This window comes from Lampris incognitus, chromosome 3, assembly GCF_029633865.1.
Source record: "Lampris incognitus isolate fLamInc1 chromosome 3, fLamInc1.hap2, whole genome shotgun sequence".
NCBI lineage: Eukaryota > Metazoa > Chordata > Actinopteri > Lampriformes > Lampridae > Lampris > Lampris incognitus.
The window spans coordinates 66,218,460-66,239,348 of NC_079213.1; the positions used below are offsets into that span (position 1 = coordinate 66,218,460).

Consider the following 20,889-nt stretch of genomic DNA (forward strand, 5'->3'; position numbering starts at 1 on the left):
ACAATCTTAGTACCCTAGTGGTGTACAGGGTTGAAATTTCAGGTTGAAAAATATCATTTAGAGTCTTTTCTCTGCTGTTAAACACTGTTCTGGGTCATTTTTGCTGGTAGATAACAGAAGAGCTAGGAGGAAGGGAAGCAGGATGGGAAAAATGCAGAAGGAACCTTTCTTCAGCCACCACTCCCTGCATGTATGTGTGTATGTTCTAGTGTGTAGCTGCAAGACGAATAAAGTCGTTCTCTCTCTCTCTCTCTCTCTCTCTCTCTCTCTCTCTCTCTCTCTCTCTCTCTCTCTCTCTCTCTCTCTCTCTCTCTCTCTCTCTCTCTCTCTCTCTCTCTCTCTCTCTCTATCTATCTCTCTCTCTCTATTAGCTATTGATATGATTCATTACTGCAGAAGTACATGCCATGTACTGTATGAACAAAGACTCTGAAGCCTTTGTTGCAAAGCCAAATGACTGAACTAAGTTCCATGTTACAGTTATCAAGGGGTGTGTGTTGGCATGTAAACATGTGATCTTCAGAGGCAGATGGAGAGCCTGTGTGTGTGTGTGTGTGTGTGTGGGGAGGGGGGGTGAGGGTCCTTGACAAGCAAGACCCCCCCATCTGTTTCCCCCTTCACACTCTCGTGAACCACTCAGGGAGATGATAGTAGACTCATACACAGGATAAGACAAAGGCATACACCCACACACATTCATGCACAAACACTGATCTGCAGACAGGAGCACAGAAGCAGTCAAGCACAAGTGCTTCCACAGACACGTAATGCGTCCACACCTAAGCCCACTCAGAAACAGAGAGGCATATAGACATGCACACGGACAGATGTTGGGGTTGAAATCATCGCATAGTCAGATGATTAGTACAATACTTCAGTCAAGCCTCTTCAGTCTGGCATATCAGAAAATACAGGCGGTGTATTACCACTTCATCAGCTCGCTGCAGCAATCTATTGTGTAGTCCTGTGTCGTTGTGGCAGGTCTGTTGCTGCTGCAAGGGTTCAGGATGGAGGACAGACAGGGTTTTGGCATAATTTTGCAATGTCTCTTCTATATACAGTCTTTCATTCACTCTGGCCCGTGCACTTTTACATTACTGCCCTCCCACCCACCCCCACCCCAATCTCTCTTGTCGTCGTTCTGTGTCCGCCGTGTTCACATTTGTCAATGTCAGTGTCAGTCCAGGACCCAGCCTCACCACAGAATATAAAGCGTAGCATGTCAATTGAGTAGACCTGAGGCTGATTACTAATCAACCGCTGCCGCGTCTGCTCTCCTGCGACCCACGCCCCCGCACCCCCCCACCCCCCGCCTGCAGCAGAGGCTGAACAACACAACACTCCCCCACCACAAGCCCTCTCTGTGGGGGGGGGTTATGATTTTGTTGTCCATTAGCTGCCTAACAGTTATTTTGAAGCAGTTTTTAACGGTGCATTTAAATATCAATGTAAGTTACGTTTTACTTGTCTTCCTGTTGACATTTCACTGAGCAAACTCATCTTCGCCCGGTCAATAGCCTCCACTGATGCTCCAATTTCCTCATTGCTTTCAAGCTAAAAGGACAGTCACTACCTTATTTACTACTGTAATTCTATCCACTGATTGTTATCATCGCTGAGCATGAATAGCATAGCCAGCAGCTAATTACAAAGAGATAGCCTCCATAGCATATTAGCTCTTGCGGAGTACTTCATTTTGTGTAGGTTATACATTTTGTCTGCATTCCATTCAAGGTAGTGCTGCCAAAGCAACATGAGAGAACATATTCTTTGTCAAATACTATGCGTCATATACTGTAGGTGCAATAAATTCTGGTCGTTGTAGTTCACTCACATAATTTCATTGTTCAGGAGTGTCTTGCATCACAGCAATGAAATGAATATGAAACACATAATACTGGCTGGGGGGGCGGCACAGTGGTTAGTGCGTTCAGCTTACAACAAGAGGGTCCTGGGTTCGAGCCCCAGGGTAATCCAATGTTGAGGGGTCGTCACGGGTCGTCCCTCTGTGTGGAATTTGCATGTTCTCCCCGTGTCTGCGTGGGTTTCCTCTGGGTGCTCCAGTTTCCTCCCACAGTCCAAAGACATGTTGGTCAGGTGAATCGGCTGTAAATTGTCCCTAGGTGTGTATGTGTGTGTGTATGTGTATGTGTGTGTGTGTGTGTGTGTGTGTGTGTGTGTGTGTGTGTGGGCAGGCCCTGTGATGGCCTGGTGGCCTGTCCAGGGTGTCGCCCCACCTGCCGCCCAATGACTTCTGGGATAGGCTCCAGCATCCCCGCGACCCTGAGCAGGATCAAGCGGTTTGGATGATGGATGGATGGATGATACTGGCTGGTGGTTGCGTGGGCCATCCACATATTGATAAAATTAGAAACTCCGGTCCTTTGTGTGAATGATGCTGCCCTTCAAAATGCCGTACACATTTCAACATCTACCTCCTGTCACCAAATTATAGGAATAATCTGTCTTGATAAGGCTGATACTTACACTCTGAAACAAGACATGTGTGTATGTGTGTGCATGTGTGTGCATGTGTGTGCAGGTGGAGATTGATGCCAGATAAAATGCGATGTATGAGCTCTCTGAGAAATGAGAAATCAAAGGTTAGTAAGGGAGGGGTTATGGTGGTTAAACGAAAACACTGGAATTGAAGCATAATTCTACTTTGTTCTCTCCTCCTCCCCGTTCTGTCTGGCTACACTCGTGCTCCCGCTCACATCAGCGGTTATTATCTCCAATCTCATTTGAAACATCTGTCTCAATAAGCTTGTGCTGGTTCACAGAGATGCTGAGACAAGTGATTGGGGGCGGGATGGGGGGGGGCGCCAGTCGATTAATGTAAATGAGAAACGGTCAAATCATATCTTTAGTTGGTCCTCCCCTCTCCACCCCCCCCCCCACTCTGCTTAACTGCTGCAGATGGCGATGCGGTATTATTATTATTCATCCCGGGGATTTATCATAATTAGCCGGGCTCGGATTCCAGTCGTTTGGCGGATACAATTAGCACATTTTGAGACAGCGCAAGGTTACGGCTTCATCCCGCCACTGGTTTTAGCATTACGTTTAGCATCAAGTGGGTCCGTCTTTGTTTCTTTGTGTGCTCACGAGGGGGCTTTTCTCAGGGAACATGCCAGAGTGTGTTAATCTGTGCATGGTCTCGGGGTGGGGGGGAGTGTACAGGTGCAGCAGGGCATCCTCTATGTGTCTAAATATGTGTGTGTGTGTCTGTGTTTACACTCGCCTCTGCAAGTGTCAGCACGTATGCGCGCCTGTCTGTGAAACAGTGTGTGCGGCCATGTTCCCCCCACCCACCCCCCGCCCGCCATATCTCTCAGCACAGTGATTGCGTGCCGCGCCTTTTTCGTGGCGTACGCGGCCATTGATCACGTCCGCCCAGCATCCCTTGGCAGAGCTACCCCAAAACGCAGCACATGAATAATTAAATAGACAGTTAAAAAGACGAATGAGTTAAATAAACCTGCCCCCCTGCTGTTTCAGCAAGCACAAACTAATAAGAACACACACACGACACACACACACACACACACACATACACACACACACACACACACACACACACACACACACACACACACACACCCGACACACACACAGCAGGGTCTGGATATGTGTTTTTCTCAGACAGTGAGTGAATGCCTGCCTGCGGTTCATTTCCAGTGGGGCTTTTTTGGGACTGGCGAGTTTTAGATGACTGATTACTGTTGGATTGGAATGTACTCCAAGTTGTTCCCTGGGCAGGGAGGAAAACACCTAAATGCTCATATGTGCACACACACACACATACATACACACACAACACAAGTGCGTGGATAGAAACACATACGAAAAACAGTCTCTGGCAAAGTTGTGCGCTCAAACAGGAACACACAGGGAAACACACGCACACAGCAACTGTTAATTCGGCAAATCGTGCCATGTTCTCCATCACCGGAGACGTGAACTGTGATCCTGCCCCCAAGAAAACTACCCTGCAGAATACATGGGTGGCTGTGTGTGCGTGTGTGTGCACTTATGAATATTTTACACTGCTTTGTTTAAGTGTTGTGTCTAAGGCGCTCATTCTCTTTGTGTGCGTCCAGAAATTCTGAGTGTGTGTGTGTCTTTCCGTGTGAGACAGCGATTGCACATGTGAGCAGCCGACACATTAAAAGCCAGCTAAGTCCCAGCATTTTGTGTTTTTTGTGCGTGCAGCCCTACTGACGTGTCGGCCTGACGAGTTTCAGTGCGGCGACGGTTCCTGTATCCACGGCACCAGGCAGTGTAACAAAGTGCACGACTGCCCTGACTACAGCGATGAGGCCGGCTGTGTGAACGGTAAGATAAACAGATTCATTATTTGTCATCCGTTAATTAAACAGACCAGAGTTCAAATCCCGTTCCATCTGTGTCCCGGGTGAGAAATCGTCACTTGGTTGGTGGTTTAGATTCATTTTCTTTTGGGATTTTTTTTTCTTTTTCAGAATAAACCCATCAACAGGCCTGATTTTTTATTTTATTTATTTATTTATTTTTTGCTATGTAGGAGCGCTCAAGGTCATTCGTGGCAGTTGGCTGAGATTTTTATTTTGAAGTGGAGCTCTGATCTGCGGATCACTGCCTCATTGTTAAGAACTATGGCTGCCAACAAGTCTAGCGATTGTGTGTGTGTGTGTGTGTGTGTGTGTGTGTGTGTGTGTGTGTTTGTGTGTGTGTGTGTGTGTGTGTGTGTGTGTGTGTGTGTGTGCGTGCAGGCATGCGTGTTTTCTTACTTCCGCTTTTGATAAGCGTAATTTGAGCTTTTAGCCACCGGAGGGAGGACATGTTTGCTCAGTGAGGACATGCTGGCTTATCCTCCCTTCTCTGAGGGTCTGTTTTAGAGTTAGGACTTTGGTTTGGGGTTAAGGTCCCCCCCCCCCCCCCGCTGGTCCGGGGAGGGCTGCAGACTACCACATGCCTCCTCCCATGTATGTGGAGTCGCCAGCCGCTTCTTTTTCACCTGACAGTGAGGAGTTTCACCAGGGGTCGTAGTGCATGGGAGGATCACACCATTCCCCTCACCCCCCCCCCAGGAAAAGGCACCCTGACCAACCAGAGGAGGCGCTAGTGCAGCGACCAGGACACTTACCCATATCCAGCTTCCCACCCACAGACACGGCCAATTGTGTCTGTAAGGACGCCCGACCAAGCCGGAGGTAACACGGGGATTCAAACTGCCGATCCCCATGTTGGTAGGCACGGAATAGACCGCCATGCTACCCAGACACCCCCCAGGGTTAAGGTTTTTGAAGGGTTGAGTTTAGGTATGTAGTTCTGATGGTTAGGGATCGAGGCTACGGAATAAGTGACGTGAATGAGACTCCTCAGAAGTGTAGAAAAACGAGTGTGTTTGTGTTGGGTGGGGTGGGGGGGTCCATGGGAGAGAGAGAGAGACACTGCCTTTAAGTCCATGTGTTTCATTAAAGTCTGTGGGTTGCTAAGCCTCTATCATTCCAGAGCAGCCAGGCTGCTGCAGTGCACCCACAGTGGTGGTGTTATCAAGTGTGCTCCTCACCTAGCCAGCGGCCGGCGGCCACCAGCCACCAGCCACTGGCCACTGGCCAGCAGAACGTTCATCAGAAACCATGACTGAGCTGCCAGACTCTCATCAGTACCATCGCATGCTCAGCAACTCACTACAGATGCACCTTCAGCTCGGCCTCACTAGGAATTGTGGGGCGAAATCAGTTAATCCTCGTTTCGTAAAATTCAAGCATCAAGACTGACCTGGAGACTAGTTTTGTGTAGAAAAGGAACTGTACCGAATGGTATATCACAATATATTACATATGTTGTGTTGCTCTTACGAAAGTGTTTTTCATATTTATTATTTCCAAAATTATATTATTCAAAATCTCTATTATTATTTTTTTAACTGTACTTGCAGCTACAAAATGCGATGGGCCCAGAAAGTTCCGCTGTAAGAACGGGGAGTGTATTGACAACAACAAGGTGTGTGACGACGTTAAAGACTGCAAGGACTGGTCCGATGAACCCATGAAGGAGTGCGGTAAGGCCATTTTTCTTTCTCTTTCTGTCTCTCTTTTCCTTCATACAGCATTCACACTGTACCGCTCATCTGCCCATTTTCCCTCTCTCTCTCTCTCTCTCTCTCTCTCTCTATATATATATATATATATATATATATATATATATATATATATATCTCACACACAGACACACACACACACACAACACACAACACACACACACCTAACCTCATCAGGGTCTTTCTGTACCTCAGACAGCTGGATCTGCCGTTACACAGGGTTGTAGTCAAGACGGTCTCAGCCGAGACCCAAACCAAGACGCATCCCGGCCAAGGCCGAGGTGTTCATCGGTTGAGATCAAGATTGACGCCAAAAGTGGTCAAGACCAAATTTGAGTGCAGATATTTAGTTATTTGGAGAGCTTTTTACAGCTGGAATATTGGAAAAACACATTAATATTAATCAATATTTCACTCAAAATGAGGCCTTACTGTGGACAAATGTCCACATGCCTCTGAGACATATTACCTGAGGTTCTTCTGTTGACACAGTGGGGTTGTTAGCCTCATTTTGTGTTGATCAATTTAGTTTGTCCTTATTTTGACCAGTTTTAATAAATTATAACTGCATGTTTTACATTATTGGTATGGTTTTATCAATATGTATAAAGGGATTTTTTATTATTGATGATTATTTTACTTCCCCTTGAAATAGGGAACAGAAGTGTCCGTGGTTGATGGACTTGCAGAATTATTTACTGCATCTTGGGGACCTCAAATGGCCTGCTGCCTGAAAGATGTCTTTTATTTGAGTCTTTTCTTTATCATCAAGCTAAATTTAACAAAACAAAAAATGTTTAAACATTTGAAAAGCAAATTGGGTCCAGGGCCAAAAAGAGAACAAGGGAAATCAGTCTCAACTGCAGACTTGAGAATAACAAGCCTTTCCATATTTGCTCATGAGAATACAACCATAGAAAAATACACACACACACACACACACACACACACACACACACACACACACACACACACACACACACACACACACACACACACACACACAACACACACACACACAAACATACACTGATTAGCCAAAACATTAAAACCACCTGCCTAATATTGTGTAAATCCCCCTCGTGCCACCAAAACAGCTCTGACCCATCGAGGCATGGACTCCACAAGACCCTCTGAAGGTGTCCTTTGGTATCTGGTACCAAGATGTCAGCAGCAGATCCTTAAGGTGGGGCCTCCATGGATCAGACTTGTTTTTCCAGCACATCCCACAGATGCTCGATCGGATTGAGATCTGGGGAATTTGGAGGCCAAGGCAACAGCTTGAACTCTTTCTCTCATGTTCCTCAAACCATCCCTGAACAATGTGTGCAGTGTGGCAGGGCACATTATCCTGCTGAAAGAGGACACTGCCATCAGGGAATTCCGTTTTCATGAAGGGGTGTACCTGGTCTGCAATGATGTTTAGGTAGGTGGTACGTGTCAAAGTAACATCTACATGAATGCCGGGACCCAAGGTTTCCCAGCAGAACACTGCCCAGAGCGTCACACTGCCTCCACCAGCTTGCCTTCTTCCCATAGTGCACCCTGGTGCCATCTCTTCCCCTCGTAAATGACGCACATGCACCCAGCCATCCACATGATGTAAAAGAAAACGTGATTCATCAGACCAGGCCACCTTCTTCCATTGCTCCATGGTCCAGTTCTGACGTTCATGTGCCCATTGTAGGCACTTTTGGTGGTCGACAGGTGTCGTCATGGGCACTCTGACCAGTCTGCAGCTACGCAGCCCCATACACAGCAAGCTGTGATGCACTGTGTGTCTTGATGCCTGTCTGTCATAGCCAGTGTTAATTTTTTCAGCTGGAAGAGCTACAGTAGCTCTTCTGTGGGATCGAACCAGACAGGCTAGTTTTCACTCTCCATGCTTATCAGTGAGCCTTGAGTGCCCTTGACCCTGTCGCCGGTTCACCAGCTGTCCTTCCTTGGGCCACTTTTGGTAGGTACTGACCCCTACATACCAGGAACACCCCACAAGACCTGCCAGTTTGGAGACGCTCTGACCCAGTCATCCTTCTAGCCATCACAATTTGGCCCTTGTCAAAGTCACTCAGATCCTTACACTTGACCATTTTCCTGCTTCCAACACATCAACTTCAAGAACTGACTGTCTACTTGCTGCCCGATACATCCCACCCCTTGACAGGTGCCAATGCTATTAACTTACCTGTCAGTGGTTATAATGTTTTGGCTTATTGGTGTACACTTCTCTATACCCATCTCGCACACATATCCCCTCATGCTCATGCTTTAAAGCTGTAAAAAAAAATGTCAGCAACTACTTCAAATGCGTGTGGTCACTCGCCTTAGTAATCGGAGCTTCATTTGATCAAGATTCTCAGCTGTCTCATTATGATCAGAGAGCCAGCCGACCTTGCCCTCTGGTGCATTCTTTTCTAAGAAAACATGATTGGGCTCCATCATCCATGGAGCACACCGCAGATCATCCACGCACCGCGGATAATTAGCACTTAGCGCGCCTCAGTCGCAGCTCCCGCATTGAAAATAAAGCACTCGTGACCGGTCACATATAGTTAAGTGTCGTGTGGTTTTACTTCCATTAATTAAAGAAACAAATAAGACTGTCTGTAGATAAGGCCACTCAAATAAATGAAAAAAAAAAGTTATCCACTGGGTTATATGAATATATTACAAAACCAGTGCTGTATCAATTAAAATGTCTACTCAAGTCAACTTACAAGTGGTCGTTCAGGATTCAACCCATCTCAATGACTTAACTAATTTGGCACTCTTTTTTTTTCCCCCGCAGTCCGGCAGTGGTCTCGCATTGTTTTGCGGTGATCTCAGAAAATAATCAATAAACAGGGCTATCAAACTAAAAGTCGGTAAGCTGCCCTTCTTTATGGCCTGCTGCACTCTCGAGTTTAATGGAAATAAGCTGTAATGAGGTTTTCCCTTTTGCCGTCTCAAGGGTTTAAAGTGCGTACATAACATTTGGAGACGCCGGGTTTCTGCAGCACACTGGTGTATCAGATTGGAATAGTGTGTGGGTTTGCATCCTCCCCAAGTGGTCCAGCCATCCAAGAGTTTCATCAGGTCAATTCTTAAGGTACTTTGAGATTGTTGTGCTACGTCAAGTAAATGTCAGTCGTACTGCATGTAGGTGGGTAAACACAACGTTCCTTGTACCACGGAAAGTGGATGTAGGTGTTAGAATAAATTGACCATCCTGAAATCTGAAACCGGAATTACAAAAATGAAACCTTTATCTAATGTTCCTGACACCTTATCATCTCGCTCTCTCTCGCTCTCTCACTCTTTCTCTCACTTGCTCTCTCTCACTCTCTCTCTTGCTCTCTCACTCTCTATTGCCCACTCTCACTCACTCTCTCACTCTTTCTCTTGCTCTCTCAATCACTCTGTCTCTCTCTCTTGCTGTCTCGCTCATGCTCTCTCACTCTCACTCTCTCACTTTTCCATTTCTTAATCTTTGTCTTTAACTCTCAGCAGTACCTGAGGCCCCGTGGCTTAAATCTTTAATGTAAACCGGTAATGAAGTGCCAGCTTTAGCTTTAGCTTTTTTTTGTGCCAGTCTCTCTAACCCCTGGCGTAGTTGAAAGACAGAGGGGATAATTGAAGGTATAGAAAATGAGAGAGACAAAGAGAGGGGGATGATGAAAAGCAGGAAAAGGAGAGAATTAAGGGAGAAGATGGGTGGAGGATGTGGGGGAGGTGGGGTGTCACCACAACAATGGAAAGGAGAGTAGGGTGGCACCTGGGACATGTGGCAAGACTCCCTCAGCGGACAGCAGATTGATTGGTTCCAGGTGACTTTAATCAGCACTGTGTCCAAGGGCCCTAAACAATAAACAGCAACACACACACACACACACACACACACCAACTGTCTCTCTCTCTCTCTCTCTCTCTCTCTCTCTCTCTCTCTCTCTCTCTCTCTCTCTCTCTCTCTCTCTCTCTCTCTCTCTCTCTCTCTCTCTCTCTCGATCATACTCTCTCCTCTTTCTGTGTGTCTCTGTCTCTAGATGAGAGTTTGTTGCCTGTGTTGATATCTGACGGGGTACAAAAACCTTCTTGTGAGGAAAATTATCAAATCGTTGCTGGCAGAAGGAAAATATTTATACCAACACACGTACATCCATACACACACACACATGCACACAAAATATGCTGCAGTGACACGTGTGCGACGGTTTGTCTCTGTCCAGCTCCCTTCCTCCGTGAGTTATCTTGTCTGTGTTGTTCTGTTCGTTAACCTGCAGGGGTTGTTTCATCTTTTTCTCATCTCTTTTCATCACGCTCTCTCTGACTCTTTACTTCCTCACATCCTCACTCCTTATCCCCGTCTCTCTCTCTCTCGGTGTCCCTCCTCAGGTCTAAATGAGTGTGCAGACAACAATGGTGGCTGCTCCCACATCTGCAGGGACCGGAGAATTGGTTATGAGTGTGACTGTCCCTCCGGATACAAACTTCTGGACAAGAAGACTTGCGGAGGTGAAAAAGTTGTGCTACTCACTGATGTGTTAACATGCATGACCTAATGTGGGATTATGCCGTGTCGGGGCTCAACCGGAGTGGAATAGATTAAACTGGAGTGGACTGGTCTGGTTCATATTTCCCTGTTGTGTTGTGTCCTGGTCAGTTCCATGGCATCCTTTATTGTCCATGTGTGTTTTGCTGTGTGTTGCCGTGTTTTTCCTCTGTGCCCTCTTTTCTTCTTCTCTGCTTAATGCTGTGTCACTTGGTTCCTATAGAGACTGCAGTTTCACCTGTCTTTTACATTAGATGTACGTATGTCAGTGTCTGCAGTGCTCATGCAGTAGTGAGTTAAAGCCATCCTGCTAACATAAAGCAGTCGGTAGAAATATGAAGCATTGTCCTACAGCAGCAATATTTTTTTTTCAAATTTTAAGATAATACTATAAATACTCTGCTTAATAATAATAATTATTATTATTTATATTATTTATATTTTTATTTTATATTTTTATTAATAATAATTATATTATTATTATTGTAAATTATTATTAAAAATAAGTAAATACCTTAAAATTTCAAAATTTTAAGATAATATTATAAATACTTTGCTTAATAATTATTATATTAAATAGTTGTTATTTTTTATTATTATTATTATTTATATTATTATTTTATATTTTTGTTTATTAATAATAATTTATATTATTATTATTAAAATGAGTAAATACCTTAAAATTTCAAAATTTTAAGATAATTGTTTCAACATTAACAAGAGCTCTGATCCAATTAGTCACTCAACAGTAAAGCTTTGTTAGAATTTCAGTGATTCCACTTTCTGACATGTAGCACACATAAGCACACAGTTTGTAGTATTGTCTGATTGAATTACCTGAGATTATTTGGTTTAGGATGACAGATTTCATCCACGTCAGCAAAAATTTCAGTGTGAATGTTGTTCAAGACTGCTTTTCCACAGGATTGATGTTTCTGTGGTGCTACCTAAGTTTCTTTTTGCAATTATTATAAAAAAGAAAAAAAAAGTACATGTTCATCACACTGCATGTTGGCCAATAAAAGTAACTTTTGTATGTACCTGCTAACATCTATTTCAGCATCTTTGATATATATTCTCTGCACCATTGCACTTTATCATCTTATTTCTCCTGTATAAGTCAACCCTTGTGTATAGTTCTGAAGATTGTTGTGTTGTAGTGTTGTTATTCTATATTAAATTAAGTACGCGAGAGAGCCACGAAACCGGAGTCAAATTCCATGTGTGTGCAAACCTACCTGGCCAATAAACGCGATTCTGATTTTTCCCCGAAGGCACCTAGCATTATGCCTATAACATCTTTCCAGCATTTATGTGGCGTGCCTCCTGCAACTCTTTATAATGTGTGTGTCTTTCTTATGCCACCTCTGTGCAGACATAGATGAGTGTGAAAACCCGGATGCCTGCAGTCAAATCTGCATCAACTACAAAGGGGACTACAAGTGCGAGTGCTATGAAGGATATGAAATGGACCCTGTCTCTAAGACCTGCAAGGCTGTGGGTAAGCTATTTACCACACACATTCAGATGCACAAATAAGCACAATCCCGTTCACACATAAATATGCTCGGTAAGAAGTTTGAGCCAGTGAAAGCCTTGCACACATACCGTGCCCCCGAGCCATGTCCGAGACCATTCTCACACTTCCAGACCCTGATAAAAGAGCCGCCTGCTTTGTATGCAAGCCTAGGGCAGCAATCAACGAGATGGTAAATATTTGCCATCTTTTTCTGCAGTCCCCACTAATGAAAAAGTTAGCAGTCAGCTGTCACCCCCCCCCCACCCTCCCCTGTGGGGAAGGGAAAGGATATTGGGGTGTGTGGGGGTTGACAGGTCATTGTAGGTCATAGCAGGGGTTTGTGTCCCTCGTCACCACAGGGTAAACACACTCCCAGCCTGGATATGAATGGAAATCAAGCCCCCCCGGTCTCAAGCGAGCCTTGGAGCAATATGAGGAGGCATAATACAGTATTATTTCTCAAGGACAGCGGCATTCAACAAGGATGCAAACAGTACTTGCATATGAACTAGGATGTTTACTGCAGATAGTAACGATAGGCTTTTTTTTCTTTTAAGAAAACAGCAGTATTGAAACCTTGAAGTGCCTTATAAAGTTTAATGAAGCACGCAGCTGCACAAAATTACTTTGTATTGAAAAAACAATCTAGAAGAGAAAGGCAGTGCTGAAGAGAGAGCTTCCTAGTGGATCTGCACGCCTACATTTCTCTTATATGACCATTGGTAAATACAAAGGGACTTAATATGTCTGTACATTTTTATTTATTTATCTTTTAATTTATTTCTAGTTTTTCCCCTTATCCCACCCGATTAACCCAATGGCATATGGCCGGAACACTTGTCAGACAACTCCCCTGGTTCACGTTTCCACAGGAAGGAGATAGTCGTAACGCCAGCTTCCTTCAAACTCGTGTCGGCTGTTCTCGCTAGTTTACACGCTGAAGCCTCGCATGGATTGCACTACCTTCAGGCCGCGAAGGAGACGTAGGGAGAATGTTTTCAGTTGCTTGGCTGCAGGCGCCCGGATGGGCCAGAGGGGTCGCTGGAGAACAACGAGTCCCCGAACACTACACCAATCTACAACCACTATCCCTCGAGTAAGGGTGACCTAATGAATGCCTTAACCCGTGGACGCTCTGGCCGGGACGCGATATTATGAACCCTACATAGCCCTCGCCAAAATCCCGTACCCTGTCCCAAATCTCGCGAACGGACGCCGGATTTCCGCTGCGTTGCTAAGGAAACAATCAACTATCAACTCGGTGCGAAGCAAAGCTAACGTTAGCTACCTTCAATTTTGTAATTTTGTATTTTTCGCAATTTTGGACAGCTGGCTGCTTTTGTAATTTTGGACTGCTGGCTGTCAACAACAGAACGGAGGTAAGTAACGTTAGTTGTCTGAAAATGAACATATATCTAATAAATAGACTTTCTCACATTTAAGAAAGCTGATCAGTATCCTATGCTCAAACGTGGAGCAAGCAAAGATTGAGTTAAAAACGTCAATGTTGATTGTGGATAACTTAGACAGGTTAAATTGTGGGTGTACAGCGTTTCCTTGATGAGCGCTAACCCCATAACAACATATTTTCGCGTTGCTACGGTGGCGCACACGTGACAAAGCCAGAAACGGGATTTTGGCGAGGCCTATGTAGGGTTCATAATATCGCGGCCGGGACCGGTTACGGCGAGTCTGGGATATGAACCTCCCAGCCACATGACGAGTGGACTGCAAGAACGGCGGTTTATTCCGCTCGGCCATCAGAGCAGCCTTATTTATTTATTTGTTTATTTATCGCCCCCCCCCTTCTCATAATTGTACTTGGCCAATTACCCCACTCTTCCGAGCCATCCCGGTCACTGCTCCACCCCCTCTGCCGATCCGGGGAGGGCTGTAGACTACCACATACCTCCTCCAATACATGTGGCGTCGCCAGCTGCTTCTTTTCACCTGACAGTGAGGGGTTTCGCCAGGGGGACGTAGCGCGTGGGAGGATCACACTATTCCTCCCAGTCGTCGCCCCCCCCCCCCCCCCCCCCCCCCCGAACAGGTGCCCTTACCGGACAGAGGAGGCACTAGTGCAACGACCAGGACACATACCCGCAGCTTCCCACCCGCAGACACGGCCAACTGTCGGCCGATAAAACCGGAGGTGATACGGGGATTCGAACCAGCGATCCCCGTGTCGATAGGCAACAGAATAGACTGCCATGCCACCCGGACGCCCCTTATTTCTTCATTTTTAATTAAGGACAGTGGACCCCAGTGAGGAGCTAGCCTCCAGTCTTGGTAGAGTCACAGCCATCCTCCCCTGGCTGAGCTACAGGGCGAATACAGCCCTGATTCCTCGATAGCTGCAGGAAGTGAATCCCACAGCCATGACAGTGTTAGTGTCAGATCCCGTCCATTGACCCACAAAGAGAACAGAGCCTCTAGCCATCGAGAAACAAAACAAAATTGATCTCCGTGAGAGTAGAAAGAGAGAAAAAAAAGAGTGTTTTTTCATGATTAGTCCCATCAGTCGTAGGTTCAGTCATTACGGGGCAAACTGGTGTAATAATGAGAGAGCTTAATGTTAGCGGGCCTCCGCTCCGAAGCTAAGTGGCGTAAAAAAACCCACCATTGATCGCTTCACATCTCTGCATTTGAATCTTTATTACCGTGCGAGGGAGAACAAACCCTCCTTGTCAGAAAGCAAGGCGGTTGTTAGAGGGCCGGATGGCTGGGGAGGAGAGAGGAGAGGGAGAGATGGATGAACGGATACGCGGTAAGAATAGCCCCACGTCGATCCAGGTGATGAAGAGTTGTGCAGTCGTTGTTGATTGTGGCTCACTGCACAGCGGCCAGTGACAGACAGATAGAGAGACAAAATGAGAAAGACAGATTATTATCTATGCTGGGGTTTATTTACTCATAGGCGCGGAATGGCGCTGAACCGTAAATATGAAGCCGTCTTGCTTTGTGAGGCTGAGCTAATGTGGACTCGATGAAGCTGTATTTGCACGTTAGCGCACACATTTGTTTCTACACACACACACACGCACACACATGCACTCAAACACGTGAACGCTTGCATGCAGGCGTGCCCGCACTCACCAAGAACTACATATTTACTGTGACACATGCACATGCTGTTGGTCTAAGGACTATTTTAACACACTCATGCACACATCTCTCCAGTGACTTACTGCCGGTGAGGCGGCTCGGGGCTGTGAAGCGGTGTGACAGCCGAAGTGACAAGGTCATTAAGCGTATTGCATGCGAGGCTACGAGACGCCGAACCTTCATTATTTATTTATTTATTTATTTATTTATTTATTTATTTATTTATTTATCTACCCCCCCCATTATACCTATTACAGAGACATCCAGTCAGGGACAGACAACATTAAAGAGACACAACGCCGTCGGTTTGTCCTACCGCGTCGGCTCAAGACACGCTCGCCTGGCCGTGTGTGGTTCGGTTGTTCATGCGGTCCCGTTCCTAAGCTGGCTCCGTGTTAGTGGAAGGCTCAGCATGCAGAGAGAACCGTTAAAACTCGGATGAGCGTCGGAGCGAGGGCTCGCGTTCTGAGAAAGGTCATCGCTGAGGTAAAACCAGCCGCTGTTGGTCCACACTGCTGCTCGTTGTGCGTTCAGTTTTAATCCTAGCTCCTGTGTGGTCTGGGGCGGCGTGGATTAATTGCCGAGTAATGTGCAGCGGTCATGGTGACGGTGCTAATTAAAAGCAAAATCCCAAGTCGGAGCCGTGTCGTGGTCACTTTTCTGAGCCGGTGTGTGTGTGTGTGTGTGTGTGTGTGTGTGTGTGGTGAGGCGGGGGGGGTTGCTTTTTTAATACAATGGAGTGTATATAAGTTCCTTGAAGTAAGCCTTGTTCAACACTAATTGCATTCACGGTTTTTGTGTTTACACCTTAACGAGTGCGACGCAGCTTGCCGAGACTGAAGTTATTAATGACTGTGTGTGAGAGGGATGGAGAAAATAGAGGAACTGAGATACAGAGAGAGAGAGAGAGAGAGAGCTTGAAGGGAGAGATATTGTAGAAAAGAGACAAAGGCAGGGACACAAAGACAGCTCTGGATATTGAAGGCCGGGTGGAGGGCAAATGGACATCTGGCACAGCTGTGGTCTGTACCGAGTCCCTCTGACCCGTCCATATGCTAGACACTTTACACCATTCCCCTCTGCCGCTTTCCTTTTCACACCATCTCCATCCGTCCATCCACACCTAACCTCTGTCCTGTGTGTGTGTGTGTGTGAGAGAGAGAGCAAGAGAGAGAGAGAGGGATGGATGGATAGATAGATAAATAGATAGGGCGTTAGACAGACAGACAGACAGAGAGACCGATAGATTAGATAGATGGAGAACTCCGGCTGCATCGTAGGCTGGGCGTGTGCTTCAGGATAATCGGCCCGACTTCAGGCCCAATTTGCGCTGCATCAGAATCAAGGGAGCGGACCCAGCTTGTGGCCGCTTTGAACAGATGATCTTCCCAGATCATCTTGTGGAGTGGAGGCATTTACAGATTCAATCTTCGGCCTCACGATCCCCTCATGGGCCAGTCTGGGCCGCCCGGTTAGTGTCAGAACACATTTGATGTTTAGGTGTGGACATCCTGTATTACGAGGGGAACGGAAACCCACCGAAAAAGCCACCGAGAGCGAAGCAGACGGAGAACTCAGAACAACAAAACTATTTTTTTTGATTGTGTTTTTTTTTCTACTGCAAAACAATGTGCACACAACAAGTCGTAAAAGTTTGACAGCCAAACTCCGTCTTTGTTCTGCTGAAGTCACGATGGATCACAAGTTTCCGAAAATCGTTTTTCTTCTTCTTTGATTTTTAATGGCGGTTGGTATACGATGTGTTGTACTACCGCAAACTGCTGGCTTAAAATCAGTGTTTTTATGGCTCTCTCTCCCCCTCTTTTTTCTCTCTCTCTCGCTCCCTTGTCTACAGTAAAGTGTACCATGGGCCTCGCCACAATGAGGGCAGGTTGACAGTTTGAGCACACACACATTTCAAAATAGTTTTTATGCGGCGGCCAAACTTTCCCTGTAGTGTCAATTATATTTTTCCGCGGGACCCAACATTTTGCGCGATGCTGTCAGATCGCATCAGGCAGAGGTTTTCTCTCCTGTTTGTGCCCTGTTTTCAGAAGACCAGCCCTCCAAACGTTATCCAGTCCGCCTAAAACGATCCCATCATAACACAGCATAGCACTCAAGGCAAGTCGAGTTTATTTACCTAACTTCTAATCACAGCTACAGCCTCAGCGGGCTTCGCTCTCCCACAGTAGGCAAGCAACAGGAACTGGCAGCCACCAACCACGGAGGAAGAGGAAGGATGGATGGAGCAGGATGAAGTCAAGTCAAGTCAACTTTATTTGTACGGCCCAATATCACAAATTACAACTTTGCCTCAGGGGGCTTTACAGCAATACAACATCCTGTCCTTAGGCCCTCGCACCTTTAACGGGGAGAGAAAACAGGAAGAAACCTCGTGGAGAACAACGGAGGAGGGATAGCTCTCTCCCAAGACGGACAACGTGTAATGGATGTTGTGTGTACAGAACAAAACACAATTTACAGAATACAACATTGAAAAGGATAACAGAAATATAAGATATATGAAGAATATGATGAGGAGGATGCCAAGCAGTGTCATCCTCCTCATCCTCCTCGCCACCGGAACAGCCCAGGACCTGAGCCATGTGACCACCATCACCGTGTAGACAAAAAAAAAAAACAACACATTAGTCACACGTCTGAGTGAGAGCAGGACATAACGTTGAAACAGGATAGCCAAATTACGGATTTATAAGATATATAAAAAGATAGTGTGATGAGGGGGATGCCAAGCAGTGTCCAGGTGGCGACCATCATCACCATGGAGACCTGGGAGGGGGACAGACTGCACGTGCACACAAGGGAGAATCACATCACACCATTCACACACACACAGAAGAAGAGAAAGGAGAAGACATTCGGAGAGAGAGAGAGAGAGAGAGAGAGAGAGAGAGAAAAGACATGTGAGCGAAGAGAACAGTTTGCAATAGTCAATAATCTATATGCTATAATCTCATCGGCAGAACAGTACATGGTAAATTCATCGAGACAGAAACCGACCCGCCATGCAGTAAATGTAGGCTAAGGCCTGTGTGCCTGAAGAATAAATTCTTTACATATTTACAGTTTAATACAAAATTATATTATGAAATGTATATTACCATTAGCAGCACGGTGGCGCAGTGGTTAGCGCAGTCGCCTCACAGCAAGAAGGTCCTGGGTTCGAGCCCCGGGGTAGTGCAACATTGGGGGTTGTCCTGGGTCGTCCTCTGTGTGGAGTTTGCATGTTCTCCCTGTGTCTGCGTGGGTTTCCTCTGGGGGGTCCGGTTTCCTCCCACAGTCCAAAGACATGTAGGTCAGGTGAATCGGCCATACTAAATTGTCCCTAGGAATGAATGTGTGTGTGTCGGCCCTGTGATGGCCTGCCGGCCTGTCCAGGGTGTCTCCCTGCCTGCCGCCCAATGGCTGCTGGGATAGGCTCCATCATCCCTGCCACCCTGAGGGCAGGATAAGCGGTTCAGAGAATGGATGGATGGATGGACCTTTATCTGCTGTAAAATTTGAGGACCTACTTTTAGCTTGCCCTGTCCTGACTTTTAGACACCTCTGGGCTTCCAACAGCAAGGCTTTGAAAACAGGGGTTCTTAAAGTTTCAGGACTTTTAGATGTAGAAAATGTAACTTTCTTGAAGGTGCATTGGCCTTTCACCTTTGAGGTTACAAAAAAAACCAAAAAACAAACATAACTTTCTTTGCCTGAGGACACACTTGTAAAGTGGGACACGGCGTCTAGAGTTATAGAGGTTAAAGGCACATTTCTGTTGTTGACAGAGACTTAATTGCCTGTCCTGACTGCCAGTTATGTGTATGCTTTCTTTCTTTCTTTCTTTCTTTTTTTTGAGCCGAGAGCTCTGTGCATTCATTTCAGCACATCATGATCATCACCCCAACAACTTCACTTTTTGGCCGTTTGCACTGGCTGTCACAAAGCATCCATAGCAGCCTGCATGATACATACAATTCTTATATCACTCGCACAAACACACACACACACACACACTCAGACCTTTGTGTAGTTCCGCTTACTTCATCCCCTAACAATGATAATTAGCTGTTTTGGCGTGAATCAAATCAAAACTACCGGATCAAACACCAACCGCCCGGTCTGTTTTACTCAGCCATTATGGAGTCCATCGTAACATCTTCCATTACAGTATGGCACGGCGGCACGGCATCGAAGATCGTAGGCAACCCACTCCCCTCAGTTGAATCTCTACATACTCACCGCACTGTAGAGCGAGCAAAGAAGACCGTCTCCGACCCCTCACATCCTGCTCATTACCTCTCCCAGCTCTTTCCCTCAGGGAGGCGCTACAGGTCATTGTCCGCTAAGACCAAACACTTCACAAACAGCTTTTTTTTTTCCCACCCTAGCCATCAGGACTCTGAATTCCTCCCTATAGTCACCCTCCTCACACACCACTGGCATAAACACCACCATTCACCTAACTGTTATGCGTGATGTGTTTATTTCTATTATTGTGTAACTGTATTGATCATGATAATATGTGGCGTGTCTGTTGTTGTCCATGTACACTACCGTTCAAAAGTTTGGGATCACATTGAAATGTCCATATTTTTGAAGGAAAAGCACTGTACTTTTCAATGAAGATAACTTTAAACTAGTCTTAACTTTAAAGAAATACACTCTATACATTGCTAATGTGGTAAATGACTATTCTAGCTGCAAATGTCTGGTTTTTGGTGCAATATCTACATAGGTGTATAGAGGCCCATTTCAAGCAACTATCACTCCAGTGTTCTAATGGTACAATGTGTTTGCTCATTGGCTCAGAAGGCTATTTGATGATTAGAAAACCCTTGTGCAATCATGTTCACACATCTGAAAACAGTTTAGCTCGTTACAGAAGCTACAAAACTGACCTTCCTTTGAGCAGATTGAGTTTCTGGAGCATCACATTTGTGGGGTCAATTAAACGCTCAAAATGGCCAGAAAAAGAGAACTTTCATCTGAAACTCGACAGTCTATTCTTGTTCTTAGAAATGAAGGCTATTCCATGCGAGAAATTGCTAAGAAATTGAAGATTTCCTACACCGGTGTGTACTACTCCCTTCAGAGGACAGCACAAACAGGCTCTAACCAGAGTAGAAAAAGAAGTGGGAGGCCGTGTTGCACAACTGAGCAAGAAGATAAGTACATTAGAGTCTCTAGTTTGAGAAACAGACGCCTCACAGGTCCCCAACTGGCATCTTCATTAAATAGTACCCGCAAAACACCAGTGTCAACATCTACAGTGAAGAGGCGGCTGCGGGATTCTGGGCTTCAGGGCAGAGTGGCAAAGAAAAAGCCATATCTGAGACTGACCAATAAAAGAAAAAGATTAAGATGGGCAAAAGAACACAGACATTGGACAGAGGAAGACTGGAAAAAAGTGTTGTGGACGGATGAATCCAAGTTTGAGGTGTTTGGATCACAAAGAAGAACGTTTGTGAGACGCAGAACAAATGAAAAGATGCTGGAAGAATGCCTGACGCCATCTGTTAAGCATGGTGGAGGTAATGTGATGGTCTGGGGTTGCTTTGGTGCTGGTAAGGTGGGAGATTTGTACAGGGTAAAAGGGATTCTGAATAAGGAAGGCTATCACTCCATTTTGCAACGCCATGC

General features: G+C 45.8%; 1 protein-coding gene across 1 annotated transcript in view; it reads left to right on the forward strand.

The window, feature by feature from the left end:
• The window catches only part of lrp8 (low density lipoprotein receptor-related protein 8, apolipoprotein e receptor), a 306,559-nt gene that overhangs the window by 227,511 nt on the left and 58,159 nt on the right, over positions 1–20,889 (forward strand). Inside the window, exons 6-9 of the mRNA XM_056275639.1 lie at positions 4,216–4,338; positions 5,927–6,049; positions 10,460–10,579; positions 11,992–12,117. Of these exons, the coding sequence (XP_056131614.1) occupies positions 4,216–4,338; positions 5,927–6,049; positions 10,460–10,579; positions 11,992–12,117 (492 nt within the window). The remainder of the gene's footprint in view (positions 1–4,215; positions 4,339–5,926; positions 6,050–10,459; positions 10,580–11,991; positions 12,118–20,889) is intronic.